At 43.2% G+C, this 14,127-nt stretch overlaps 1 protein-coding gene across 6 annotated transcripts in view; it reads right to left on the bottom strand.

The window, feature by feature from the left end:
* The window catches only part of Atp2c1 (ATPase secretory pathway Ca2+ transporting 1), a 105,176-nt gene that overhangs the window by 68,998 nt on the left and 22,051 nt on the right, over positions 1-14,127 (bottom strand). The window contains exons 1-2 of one of the 6 annotated variants that reach the window (XM_052187448.1): positions 11,633-11,901; positions 11,159-11,344 (exon numbers count right to left, since the gene is read on the bottom strand). The exons of 1 other annotated variant lie outside the window; for it this stretch is intronic. In XM_052187448.1, the coding sequence (XP_052043408.1) occupies positions 11,159-11,164 (6 nt within the window). In that variant the 5' untranslated portion in view covers positions 11,165-11,344; positions 11,633-11,901. Of the gene's footprint in view, positions 1-11,158; positions 11,345-11,575; positions 11,902-14,127 lie in introns of those variants that run through there. 4 more of the 6 variants (XM_052187449.1, XM_052187450.1, XM_052187451.1 and 1 more) reach the window with 4 other exon arrangements.

Here is a 14,127-nt window from a genome sequence, read left to right as displayed (position 1 = left end):
AGCAAAACAAGCAGTCTGAGAAAAGCTGGCCTCCTATTTCAGTTTCAGAATTACTACAAAGCCATGCAGCAGTCACACAGCATGATGCTGGCATCAGCCAGACACAGACATCGGAACAGAGCCATTGGGCCAGGAGAAAAACTTCACTTATGGAAAACCAAGGGCACAAAGACAACTCAGCGAAGACAATCTCCTAAATGGATGGTACTGGATAGTAGCAATCCCTGCAAAACATTACAGCTGGATTTTATCTCAAGATTGATCAAGTAAAAAAGCTAAATTAAAATGCCTAAAATAAAACATAAATCTTTATCACATTTAATCCTCCTGGTCTACAATCAAAGCAAACAAAACCATAAATAATCACACTTTTAAAGCTTATGATAAACACAAGGAAAACTACAACATCAAGAAACAATAGTGACAGCCCAAAGAACAGAGGAAACACTTGAAAACCATATCTCTGATAAAGGTCTAATAAATAACTGTGCAATTGGCTCTTATGTAAGTACCAGTAAAGAATATATTTCTATGCAATATCCAACTCTTATGGATGGATATCCAACTCTTAGCTAAGGAACAAAAAGCAAATAACCAAATGATGAAGCTGTTTGAGACCTGAACTTGTGCAAAGATGCACAAATGGTACTAAGCATGTGAAAGGTGCCGGGCATCGTCAGTCGCCGGGGAAACACACACCAAAACTAGAATGTACAACGGCTCCACACTACTGGGGGCGATGTAAAAACAGAAGAGTAAAGTGCAGGAGAGGATGTCGGGAATTATTTTGACACCTGCACTGATCACATACTGCTGCAGTTCCTCAATTAAATACAGTTAAATAACCATATGGCTCAGCACCACACTCCCACATATATACCCAAAGAATGGGAAAATACACTCATGCAAATTATCTATAGATGAACATTCACAGCAGTATTACTTATAACTGCCCAACAGTAGAAACAGTTCAATGTCCCATCGAATGGTCAATTAATAAATCTGATTCACATACACCTTAGAATATTACTCAGCCATGAAAAGGAATAAAGTAGTAATACACACCAAAGCATGAATAAGCTGAGAGAAGCCAAACATAAAGTCTCACATTGTTCAATTACATTTATACAAAACGCCCAGAATAGAAAAATCCAAACACAGAAACTAGATTAGTGGTTGCTAGGAGCTGGGGAAGGGAAGAATAGGAAGTGAATGCTAATAAGGTAAAGATTTCTTTGGGGAAGTAACATAAAAGCTCGGCAATCAGACTACACAGACATTGTCAATGTGCCTACCCTACGATGCACGCTGCTTTACACTTCCAAACGGGATTTTATGGCTTGTGGATTTTTTTTTAAAAGTAATGGTCAGGTTTACAAAACAAATCATCATTTACTACAGCAACAGAGAATCAACACCTAGCCAGGTGACTCTAGGTCTAAAGCAAGGCATCCAGCTAAGAAGACTCGTCTGGGGGATACATCCAATGCTCACAGTCATAAAACTCTAGCTGGTGCCAATTCCCCCGTGTGGAGGGAGACGAAGGCTGAGAGGTGTAACTAGGGACCCCCGCCAGCCAGCCCAGGGGAATGACTACCTGCCACACACAGCACAGCTGCCTGCCCTCCATTTGCAGTCAGGCACAGCAGCAGCTCTGCCAACTGTAAGCAAATCCAGCTCCCTCAGGAGCAGCTCTCTACAACGAAGCAGGAGAGATGGCCTACTCCAAATAAATAGAAAAGAGATGAGGTCATTGTTCACTTCAAACATATTTAAAATTACTGAAAATCATACAGGATGGAGGAGCGGCTAGATCAGGGCACAAACGGTAAGAAGCTAAACTGAATCTGCACTGCACATAAAAACCCAAGTAGGCAGGGATGAAACCAAGCAAAGGATCTCTGGAAAGGAGAATCTGCCTACGGACAGTAAAGCTACTGAAAAATAGTGTGTTCTACTTTAAACTTTATTTCCTGGACCAGAGAGATAGCTCAACAGATAAAGACACTTGCCACACAAGCCTGGTGACCTGAGTTCCATTCCCAGAACCCACATAAAGGTTGATGGAGCACAAACCCCACATATTTGTCATCTAACTTCCACATGCATAACATGGCGTGTACAACCAGACATTTGCATCATTCATACACACAAATAACATGTTTAATGTATTTATTAGGAGGAAATAGTTATGAACAAGTCAATTGCTGCGGATGAGAATGTTGAAGACAGACATAGAAGAAAGGTGTGAGGCAGAGGAAGCCTGTGTTGTTGATATGAGACCAGGCAAATCCAGATGCCTAAGACCCAGGGGAAAATGACAGACACGCCCATACACATCCCAAATCAGGTGCAGACATATAGCAAAGCCTGCCTTTGGTCCAACTGTATGCAAACTCCAGCAACCACTGCTTCCTCCTCCCCGATGTTTACAGCCTCAGACTGCTTACCTATAGACGCTGGCTAGCTCACCTCACCATAACCCCTTGGTGCTATACATAATTAACACTGAGGTTGCAGGTTGCTGTGAACTTGGGGAGGCGTCTCACACACACACACATACACACACACACACACACACACACACACAGAGCCCTCCTCACCCCAGCTTTTCTGTACATGTGTCTCTGTGTCTGTCCTGTCCACATTCCTTCACTGCCCCTATTCAGGATTCCAGGACCAGGACCACGCAGCACAGAATGTAGTAGAAAAGAGACTTTGGCAAGTATTAGACTAGAATGAAACGAATTGGAGCACTCATCAGTGTCCGCCTACGGAATGAAGACATGGAGATGTGCACGTTACTGCCCATGACCTGCTAACCCAATCCCACAAGGCACAGGAGCACTGAGCTCAGCCACCACCCACAGGCTGGCTTCTACATACTGCTCTCTATATACTCGCAGCTCCTTTAGGAAGATGATATGAATCTACAGTTGGTGCAAACAAACAACAGAACCACCAAGATGCACCAAACATCACGTAGCACCAGAAAGCATATTAATACTGTCAAAATAAGACTGCATTATAGAAAGGACACAGGAATAATTTCAACAACAAAACTATGCTCAATGTTAACCCATAAAATAAATATTCAAAATCCACATAAATAATAAACAGGAATAGAGAACAGTACATTCTTAAGAAGCACGGGCATGGCGCTGGAAAGATGGCTCCATGGTAAAGTTTTAATTCCCAGAACCCATGTGGTGGCTCACAACTACAGTGCCATGGGATCTAAGGCCCTCTTCTACTGTGCAGATATACATGAAGACAAAGTATCCATCTGAGTAAAATACATAAGTAAATACATCTTTAAGAAAAGAAGCACAGGAATGAGGAAAGTGGCAAATACCATAGAAGTAACTGTTACCTCCAAGAAACAGTACAGACAGAGAAGGAGCCCACGAAAATGGAGGTGAAGCACACTGGACGGACACTCAGGTGTAAAGTGCTTCCCCGCTAGACGTGCTCATGACAAAGAGATTATTAACTATTCTAGCACAAAGGTAAAATAATATGGATTAATAACTGTAAAAAGGGAAACCGACTTCAAATGGAGAAACCTGGCAGACAGTACGTTAATCAAAGGATCAACATAACTTCACCAGTCATAAGGCATACAATCACCTAATCAACTAAATCAAGGGACAATTAGGAAGAAAAGCTGACCATCACTTTTCAAGTGTCCAGCTCACATACAGTGAGAAGACTGGAAAGCATGACATACAGAAGGACACAAGGGCAGTGACACCTAGGAAGGGAGATGGAGCCTACAGTAGGCTAGAAAGAGCATTTTATAACTGTGGACTTCCTGGGCTTGTTCATTACACCATGTGTGTATACAATGCAACCATAAGGGAATCCAGGAGGCAGACACCTTGGAATTCTGGGAACTAGTACTGTACCTTTTATGTAAATCTAACATTAACACAACAGAAAAAAGTTTAACTCAATTTTACAAAAGAAAAATTTAACAAATAGATTTATATCCATCAGATAAATAATCACACCTGAATTAAATTATTCTATGCAAAGAATCTGGCATTGGTTTTTGCTATTGTTGTTGTTGTTTTAGTCAAGTTGCAAAGTAGGCATACTTCATTAACATCACTTCATACTAGTTACTGAAGACATCTGGCCAGGGGATAAGCCATGTTACCTAGACCTTTTTCAGATCTGCTACTTTGTGACTACCCCAGAGTAAGCACTTGAAGGCTCTGCTGCCGCTCTCTCATCAACTGCAGTAGCAAAGGTTAAATTCCATCACAGTCTCTAGTAGTCTTTTTATACAACAGTCACTTCGTTAAGCAATTAGCTGGTAATCATAACTTTGCATGGTACTGCAAACTAAACCTTATGAAATCAGTCATTGTTGTGACACCCTTGTGCTTGCTTGTCAGTGTGTGCAGTTACAGGTGCAGTGGGGAGTTACTAAGTCCTTAAAAGTAGATTACTAGCAAAAGCTAAAACATTTAATATAGCTTTCAATATATTTGTCTACTACTAAGTTATAAAATACTAAAATCCCAAGCCAAAGAAGCAGCATACTTAATAAAACAAGAAAAGCACTCATGTAGTACTGATACACACACACACAATTACCACAGACTTCCTTTTCATCCAACTTAGAATTTGGACAAATACTTAAAGCCTTTGAATTCTAAACTAAAACATCAGTGACCTAAATTTCCCTAACTCTTCCCTTCTACTAAGTTAAAGAAAATTTTGCTGGGCCAGGCAGTGGTGGCGCACATCTTTAATCCCAGCACTTGGGAGGCAGAAGCAGTCAGATTTCTGAGTTCGAGGCCAGCCTGGTCTACAGAGTGAGTTCCAGGACAGCCAGAGCTACACAGAGAAACCCTGTCTTGAAAAAACAAAAACAAAAAAAAAGAAAATTTTGCTTTGCAACTTTGGACTGCAGGGCACCTGTACACATGTGACCCTTTTAACCCTGACAAGCCTAAGTGTAGTCACCACCTCTTTACAATGGAGGAAACTAAGGCTCAGATGTAATTTTCTTGCCTTTGGTTAGAAAAGTGTTTCTCAATAGGTACCATGATTGGGAGCTAACTAATGCCTTAAGGGAAGAGGGGTGAGGGAGGTGGTAACTTGTGTACAGGACAATGTTTATCAGCATCCTTGGTGTCTACCAACTAGATGACACAAGCACACTGCAGCAGTGACAACCAATAATGTCTCTAGACACAGCCAAATGTTCTCTGGAGCGTGAAATTACCCCCACGTGAGCAGAACAAAAGCCAACATTTCATTCAATCAACACTACATATGTGCCAGACCCTGCTCAGACTGAGTAAGAGACTACCCGAGAGTCTCTACCCACAAGAATTTACTGTGAGCCTTCTAACAAATCTTCTAACTGAATTGGTGTTTGATTTACAACTTCCCTCCATACACAGTTCTGTAAGATACATCTAAAAACAAAAAACAAAGACAAACAAAAACCAGTCAGCAATGGTTATATCTTTTTCTGGGGTAGAAAGGACACTGGAGTTTGTATAGGATCACAGGTTCTAGATTCACAAGCCAGATATCAACTCTGGATAATAGCAGCCCCCACAAGCACTAAGAAAAACCATAGAAGAGATTACTTAACATGTCTTTACAAAGTGTGCCTCATGCTATTTCTGGCACTCAGGACATGAAAGGCTTTTGCATCCCCTGGGATAAATCTAGCAATGACATTTCACAGAATAAGGAAGTTTGAACTCCCAAAGGCCTGGTCCAAATATATCTACGCCCATCAACATAGAAATTCAGATGAAAAGCTAATACTCTACTAAAGAAACACTAAGGGCTGGAGAGATGGCTCAGCAGTTAAGAACACTGACTGCTCTACCCAAGGTCCTGAGTTCAAATCCCAGCAACCACATGGTGGCTTCCAACCATTTGTAATGAGACCCAGTGCCCTCTCCTGGAGTGTCTGAAGACAGCTACAGTGTACTCATATAATAATAAATAAATCTTTAAAAAGGAAGGAAGGAAGGAAGGAAGGAAGGAAGGAAGGAAGGAAGGAAGGAAGGAAGGAAGGAAGGAAGGAAGGAAGGAAGACTACAACAGCCAAACAATGCTTACTAGAACCACTGTCAGGGAAGGACTGGATGGGCACAATATAACATGTCTGAATGAAATGACAACATCAAGGCTGAGTTTGAGGGTACAAGTGAAGGTCCTAGGATGAGGAAATCCAGAATACGTTAAGTTATTCCCTTTGCTCTAAAACATTGCTGCAATGCTCCTTCCTGAGTGCATGCTGCTGGGGGGTCTGACCCAGGGTTTCGCCCAGGGCCAAAGGCAATGAGCTGCTGAAGCCAGCACAGACAATGTTCAGAACCGTTCATGTTCACTTCAGCTGTCCTGTTTTCCTGTGAAGGGCTGAACAAGCAGCCCTTCTGCTAACAGCTGCTGCAGTCTAATTCTACGTGAGTAAATAAAAATAATGTTTTACAACGATGCTGCCAAGCCCTTCTAAGGACGTCATGTTGGATTACTGCATGAATCCTGGGAGCAGGGACACACAATGTTAGGTCAGCACATTTACAAAATGACCACATGTCAAAACCTAAGGCTTCCCTTATACAATTCTAATTAACAGGTGTATTACATAAATCCAACCCCTAAATTCTCTAATACTTGTAGCAGAAAAAGAAAGCAAACAGAAACATATTAAGGTCCAGTTTCAGCCATTCTGAAACAATGTCCCTGACCCATTTAATCACTGTCTAAGTCTCTAACCTTTTCACATTTCAAACTTTTTCTAAATGCATCACAAGTTGATCCCAAGGAACCTAATTCAACAAAATCTGTAATCTACTTATATACTACAGCTAACAATAACTCTTGCAACAACGACTAGAAGTCAGAAGACAATGGACAGTAACAAATGCATATAAATTAATAAGTGAATATAAACTCTGGCCATTAAAAGTCATAAAGAAATGTGTCAACTTAGCCAGAAATGTTAGAGAACTTTTTTCTTGTGTGAAACTACAGCACTAGTCTGAGCGCTCACTAACCAGCTTGACTTCCTGTTACCACTTGACCTCAGGAAAAGCGGAAAGAGCTTTGTCATAACAGATGTCGCCTTTAGGTCATTACAAAAAGCACGATCTTTTAGCAAGGTAAAATCAGGACTCTCTTGAGCTAATGGTAAGCTATCTATCACTACCTCACCACCACACCATCACCATCCCAGACAAGGTTTCTCTGTGTAGCCTTAACTATTTGGCTGTCCTGGAACTTGTTCTGTAGACTAGGCTGGCCTGGACCTCATAGAGATACAACGGCTCTGCCTCCAGAGTACTGGGATTAAAGGCATGCCCTACCAACCCCCCTGGACAAAAAGCTATCTTTTTACCTGTAACAAAGAGGCAATTTCAAATACACCTCCAACTTACTTAACTACCAAGATACAGTATTCTTGCCACCTTTAAAACAAAATTCAACTTGTAAAACACATCCTGGTTAAGGAAAATCTCCAAAGAGAACCAGCTTTGGGCCTCATGAGTATGTTCCCCAGACAACTATTTTGTTTCATAATGTTTCAATTAAAAAAAAAAAAAAAACTAGATTCTGTCGACATAAATTGCTAAGAATATTAAGACAATCCAGCATGTCCTGGCTTTAGTTCATGGAGTGCCTGTTTCAAAAGCAAGAGAGCCTGAGGTCAGATCCCAGTAATCACATAAAATCTTGGTACAGGGACAGACATGTCTGTAACCCCAGCTGGGGATAGAAAGAGAGAGGCAGGAGGATCTCTGCAGCTTACTGGCCAACTAGCCTGGCTAAATCTGTGTCTCCAGGTTCAGTAAGAGACCCTGCCTCAAAAAATAAGGCTATCTAAGCTGACAGCAGAAAGTAACCTCTGCCCTCTACACTCATGTACATCCATGTGCACGCATGTAATACAGGAGCATAAACACACACACACACTAAGTTAACTTACAAAAAAAGATAAGGTGTTGTTTTCCTAGCTGGATGGAGCATTTCCTAAAATCCTGAAGTTTATTACATTTCTACTCAAGAATGAGACATTCAAACAGGATTTAAAAAAAAAATGATTAAACTCTTAGAAAAGGCCAGATTTGTTGCAAAGACTAAACCAGTTAACAGAATGGAAAAATAATTATCTATAAAACTCTCCAGATACAAATGTCTTTTCTAATAAGCCATCTTTTAAACTATCAACAACTTTTAAAAAATAAAAATAAAAAAGCTGTACATAGGTGTATCTCAGATTACTGTTATCTTGTTAGTTTAGACTTATAATAAGCATTTTAAAAGAACTTCCAAAGGATTTAGACAAAATCCCAACAACTGGTTTTCTAGGACTAAATCCTTAATTCCTGGAAATTAATTAATTTAAGTGTTCCCACTAACCTGTAGGAGTAGACATGAAGTATCCAGAAGACTGTGGCTAAAACCAGTCAAGCTTTCCTGAGAAAAAAAGTGGCGGGGGGGGGGGGGGGGGGGGGCCGCGTAGGGGAGTCTAGAAGAATCAAAATCTAGTGCCACAGTAAACACCTCTCCAGGTGAAGTTTGAAATAAACAGATAAAGCCATTTCCTCCCCAGGACTGAACCACTCTAACCATGACTGCTAAGAGCTCTTTCCACGAAGATGCTCCAGAGAGCCACTATCAGATAACCTATACAGTTCACACCTAATCATCTCACTTATCTGTTGACCTACCAGAAAACTCTTTCTGGACAACAGTAACTTGGCTTAATCACTTATTAAAGCTGTATCAACCATTCCTCTGGCTTCACTTACTATACCAACCCTCAGAGATGGTAATAGCCCATGCTCAGAAGCGCAGAGTCAGATTTTGGGGATGGGGGAAAATTACCACTCTCCTAATATGGATTGGTGGAACACTAACTTTGATTTAAAGCACTAACTCTACAGAAAATTCCTTAATTTTCATGACTTTAGTGCCAGGTCGCATAATAGTATGCAGTAAACAGTAGACTACGCGATTAACAGTTAACATTTATTGAGAACTTATTGTATGCCAAGAAGTACATTTCGAGTGCTTATGACAACCTTTATTTTTACATATTAAGAAAACAGAGCACAAAAAGCCTCAACAGTGTGGACAAGGGTGAATGTGGAGATACAGCATTCGGTGAGCTGCCTAGCTGCACAAGCCATGCTCTTACCCAGCATTCCCTTCCCAGAACAAAGTCTGTGGTGTTTCTCACTCAGCACAACAACTTTGTGAGCTACACATTTTCAATCCCAATTTATAGGTGAAACTCAGCAATGGCAAAATATTTTGCCTAAAAGCTATATGGGTTTGCATTGGGACAAGATTTTAACATTTTGGCTCCACACTTTCCAACCCATTAAAAATTCAAATCTATCTTATGATAGTCAATTGCTTTTGAAGATTCCAGACTACCTGCAAGTTCTTCTAAAAAACATTTAAACAGTTTAGAAAAAAATTTAATATAGTCAAAGATTAGCAAATATAGTCTCTTGATAGTCAAAAATAATGGAGCAGACCCCCCCAGAACTGCCCCTCCCCCCCATTTTTAAGATGTTTCTACTCTTACTATGAGGCCACATCACTCACTCTTGAAGGCCATAAAACACAGGCACACTGCTACCAACCACCCTTCTACTCAGCAGATGAGTGCTAGCTCGTTACTCATGCTCTGATCCCTAAGACAACCAGAAAGAAAGCCAACTGCCAAGTGAGTGCCCACCCACCACCCACGACAGGCTACGCTCCTAAATCTGGAGATACTCTGAAAATAGCTCCCAGACGTACAAGAACGCTGAGATTTTACTTACAGAGATTTCTAAATAGAAACCACTATATGAATGGACTTAACATTGTCTTATAAAAAACAAATCTTTCTTAAATCTATGAAAGAGAAAAACAATTTTCCATACCATCAGGAAAAACACAACTGCTTTCCTTAAGACCCAATTAGCCTAACTCCTCTGCAGTTACACACTTCAGCCTGTCAGAAAATGCAGTCCACCAATTATCCCTCTAGAATGAAACTGGGCAAGTTAACCATGCCTCTCATATTTCCTACATATGCCACGGTTCTCCAATAGCATAACAGATTACGACATCCACAAGAAACACCTATTTTAACATTTAAAGTCCTACTTAGCCAACCGAGCTTACATTCTCAACAATGGGAAAACATTCGGCTTAACTGCAGCTCCTGTGTATGAGATAGAGATTTTAAATGCAAACAGTTGGGGGGAGGGGAGATTAAAGAAATTATTTGTCAAGTACCTTTTCTAGCATCTTGCAGTCCAGTCAAAAAAGGAAGGGGAGGAAAAAGAAAGATAATTACACACAAGCCAGAAGTCAGTATAAACAATAAACATAGTTCAAGAAGGAAGAAAAATCAGTTATTCAGTTATTCAGTACTTTTTAAAACCTAAGTGCTATAAATGAGAAGCACAAATGAGGCCAAAGTGGTCCAGTAACAAGACAGACGAATGAGTCCAAACACAATGTGTAATGGGGACAAACAGGTTCCACTGTCAACCTCCCAAAAACGTTTTGAAATAGGGAGGGACTTTATAACAGGAAACTCTCAGAAAATTGCATTAAACTCAAGGATTAGGGTTTTGGTTTTGGTTTTTTTTGCTTTTTGCTTTTTTGCTTTTTGTTTTCTTAATCTGAGTTCAAAAACGCTTTTTCCCAAATCTAGAATTTATTTTAAAAATCTTTTTATAATTCAGTCCCACACCCTAACAAAGCCTGCTATGAAAATATACAGAGATTCGATCCATTGCCTTCTCTTTCCCTTTCCACTTCACATCCACAGATTCCTTTCAAAGAGCTATAAGGATGTGCACAGATGCTATCTCAAATGAAAACTTCCGTTCCATTCCCTATGCTAAAGAAAATAACAATTTCCCAGGAAAGCAGAATCAAGCTGTCACCCGCAGAACCTTAATCCCCGCAATGCCCATGTTACCAAAATAAAAGCTACATGCCCTTAGGGAAGCAAATCCTCAGACATTTCACATGCAAAGAGGGCGGGGAAAAAATCAATTACATTAAATAAGAAAAATAAAAAGGTGGGAAAAGACAGACAACTTAAAAAGCAAACCACCACACCCTCAACTCTTGTGTTACAAACCCATCTGCCAGGGGCCTTTACCTTCATTTTCCATCGAAACTGCACTCTGGTTGATGGCTACAAAGTCTTTAGTGTCAGCCACGGCCACACTGGGAATAGAGAGGAGAGGAGGAGGACAAGGAAGAGAAGACCCCGGAATCCCAGGCTGTCACCCCCGCTCCCGGCCACGCGTCCCACGGCTGCTCCCACCACCCCTAGCAGCAGCATCTGCAAGAGAAACCAGGAGAAGCGGAGCTGAGGAGAGGGGAGAGGAGCGGGGCGACCCCCGCCCAGCCGCCACCACCCTAGCCCGCCCCCTGCGCCGCCCGCAGCGCCGGTGACACACGCCAGCCGGGCGGCGCCCGAGAGGCGCCCTACGGGCAAGAGACGGTCCCCCGGACGCCCCCATCCCTCCGGACCTGGAAGTTTCTGGAAATAGGGGCAGGAGTAGACAGATACCCGGAATCTTCCGCGACACCCCAGACGGCCCCCTCCCTCCAGGCTGCGAGGACTCACTCGCGGGGCTGCGGGGGCGCCCCACGCGCCTCGGGAGAACGGGCGCTGCTGGCGGCACGGTGGCGCCACACGGAGGCCAGCCGCGTCCCGAGGAGAAGGAGCAGGACAGCGGCAGGGAGGGGAGAGGAAGCAGTGAGGGGCCCGTCAAGCTCGGCCCGCTGGCTCCGCGAGTCTCCGCGCACGGCTGAGCAGCTCTGCTCCCGCCTCCGCCTCCTGCGCTCCGCCCCTCCCCGCCGTCCGCGGCTCAGCGCTCCCTGCACTACCCGGCCCGCCGCCCACCGAGCTTTGTCGCTACCACTTCCGCCGGGAGAGGCGCGCGCGCAGGCGCACTCCGGCTCTCTGCGCGGGTGAGCGGAAGTGCAGTGAGGCCGAGCCGGCGGGCCCTGATGGACGTAGTCCGCGGAGGCAGAGGGTTTGTAGGAGAACGCGCGGGGCCCACGGCTCCTCTCGGGCCTTCGGGACGGTGCCTGCCGGCTTTCTACACACCCGCCGGCGCATGGGCCGGAAGCACACCCGTCCCCGTCTCCAGCCATTCATTCGGTGGAGGCGGCGGCGGGAACGAGACAGGCACAGCCATAGCCATGTCACAGAGTCGCCTGGGCGCTCTCTGCACAGCTCTAGAAGTCTCTCCAGTCTCGCGGCCGTCACAATCTCCTCGGACGACGCAGAGAGAAGCTGGTGTTCCTGTCAGCGGCCTCCCACGCGTCGCACTCTCACTTGCAAACACCAGCTCTGGCTACTGCTCTGCTGTTGCAAGGGGCTAAGTCATCATGGAGCCAGTTTCCAAAAGTCCTGCTCAGGAGTGTGCCCCGAAGCCCCGTGTGTCATCAAAGGGCAAGGTTCAAGGCTCGAGGCAGGACTCCTGACCTTTTTCATCGAGTGTACGCAACCAGAGTAACTGGGATAGAATCTAGAAATCGGTCGCCCTGCCATCAAAGCCGAAGAACCAATATTACCTTGGCCGCTCTCGTTTTCCAAGTCAGCTTTCACTTAGCACCTCACACAAGCCCCTAGTGATTTTTAATGAATAGTTGCTACTCTTAAAAGCACAGGTAACCAATGAACCACTCTCTCACCTATAGCCAGTAGAGGGCAGAACTACACCTGTGGCCAGAGCTGGAGCATCCTCTGAAGACCTCCCCTCCCTCCCAATCTCCTCCGAAGAAAAAGCCTCTATGGGTATTTTTCCTCCTTGACCAAATAACCATAACAAAATTGCTCTTTTATATCGGGTTCTATAACATGCTTTCAACCACACGTTCAACATAATGTGTAGGATGCCTGTTAAGCTCATTTAACTTAAATGAGATCAAAACTTTGGGACAGCTTCTGGGTTGACGCGCACATTTCTTCTATTTTGAAAAATGGGCTTTTTGCCAGGCATAGTGGTTCATGCCACTCATAGGAGACAGAAGCAGAGGATGGCCACAATTTCCAGGCCGGGCTAATGCAGAAATCTATAATTCAGCTTCACTTTGGTATATATGCTTAATGACGTTTTATAAGCCTCTGGCTTCTTATAATAAAATTGCTATCTCGTGCTCAGTTTTAAAATTAGTCTGTAACAGTTATTACTTAAAGAATATTAATGTTACAACAAGCATAATTTAAAACTCAAAGCTTATAAGGTAGGTTACATTATATAAACACTTAGAATACATATATAGACTTCTGGAAAACAATTTTATTGTTGTGCTGGGCTTTCTCTTATCCCCTTAACACAGCTAGTGTCATCTGGGAAAATGGAATCTCAACTGAGAAAATGTTTCCATCACGTAGACCTACCTACAGGCAAGTCCGTGGGGAATTTTCTTAAGTGATTGATGTGGGAGTGCCCGGATCACTATGGGCAGGGCTATCCATGGGCAGGTGGGTTATACACAATGGCAAGTTGAGGAACTCTGGAGAAGCAAGCCAGTGAGCAGTGTTCCTCCATGGACTCTACTTCAGTTTCTGCCTCCAGGTTCCAGCTTTGGATTGCCTCAGTGATGGAAAGTATAAGCCAAATAAACCCTTTCCTTCCCAAGCTGCTTCTGTGTCTTAGGACAGCAAAAGAAAAGAAACTTAGGAACATCAGTATTGTTAGTTGTTGGGCTAGTTAGCTGAAACTCTGCGTGTGTTACCTGAGATGGTTTTTCTATTCTGTAGCAGATCACGGTCCCATACTAGCCAACATCAGTAACACAAACTTCTATTTCCCGTGATTGAAAGTTAGCGTTTATTCTGTATGAGTGTATCATTTACATGTTAAAGCCTTAATCAATACTATTAAAGCCAGAGCAGCATGCTCTCCTCTTTCATTTCCTCCTCTGAGCAGGCTGGAACCATCTGTGAGGTGTTGTGTGCCATTCCCACCTCAGTGTGTGATAAAGGGACTAAAATACAATGACGGTAAATGCAGAGTACGTGAACATGTGGAAGGACTCCTTCTTTCCTCTTGCATAGTGAAACTGTTGGAAGGGACAGAAAAGGCAGGCAAAGGCAAGAAAACAGAA

Source organism: Apodemus sylvaticus, chromosome 7 (assembly GCF_947179515.1).
Source record: "Apodemus sylvaticus chromosome 7, mApoSyl1.1, whole genome shotgun sequence".
Classification (NCBI taxonomy): domain Eukaryota; kingdom Metazoa; phylum Chordata; class Mammalia; order Rodentia; family Muridae; genus Apodemus; species Apodemus sylvaticus.
This window is presented reverse-complemented; position numbering and strand designations above follow the sequence as displayed.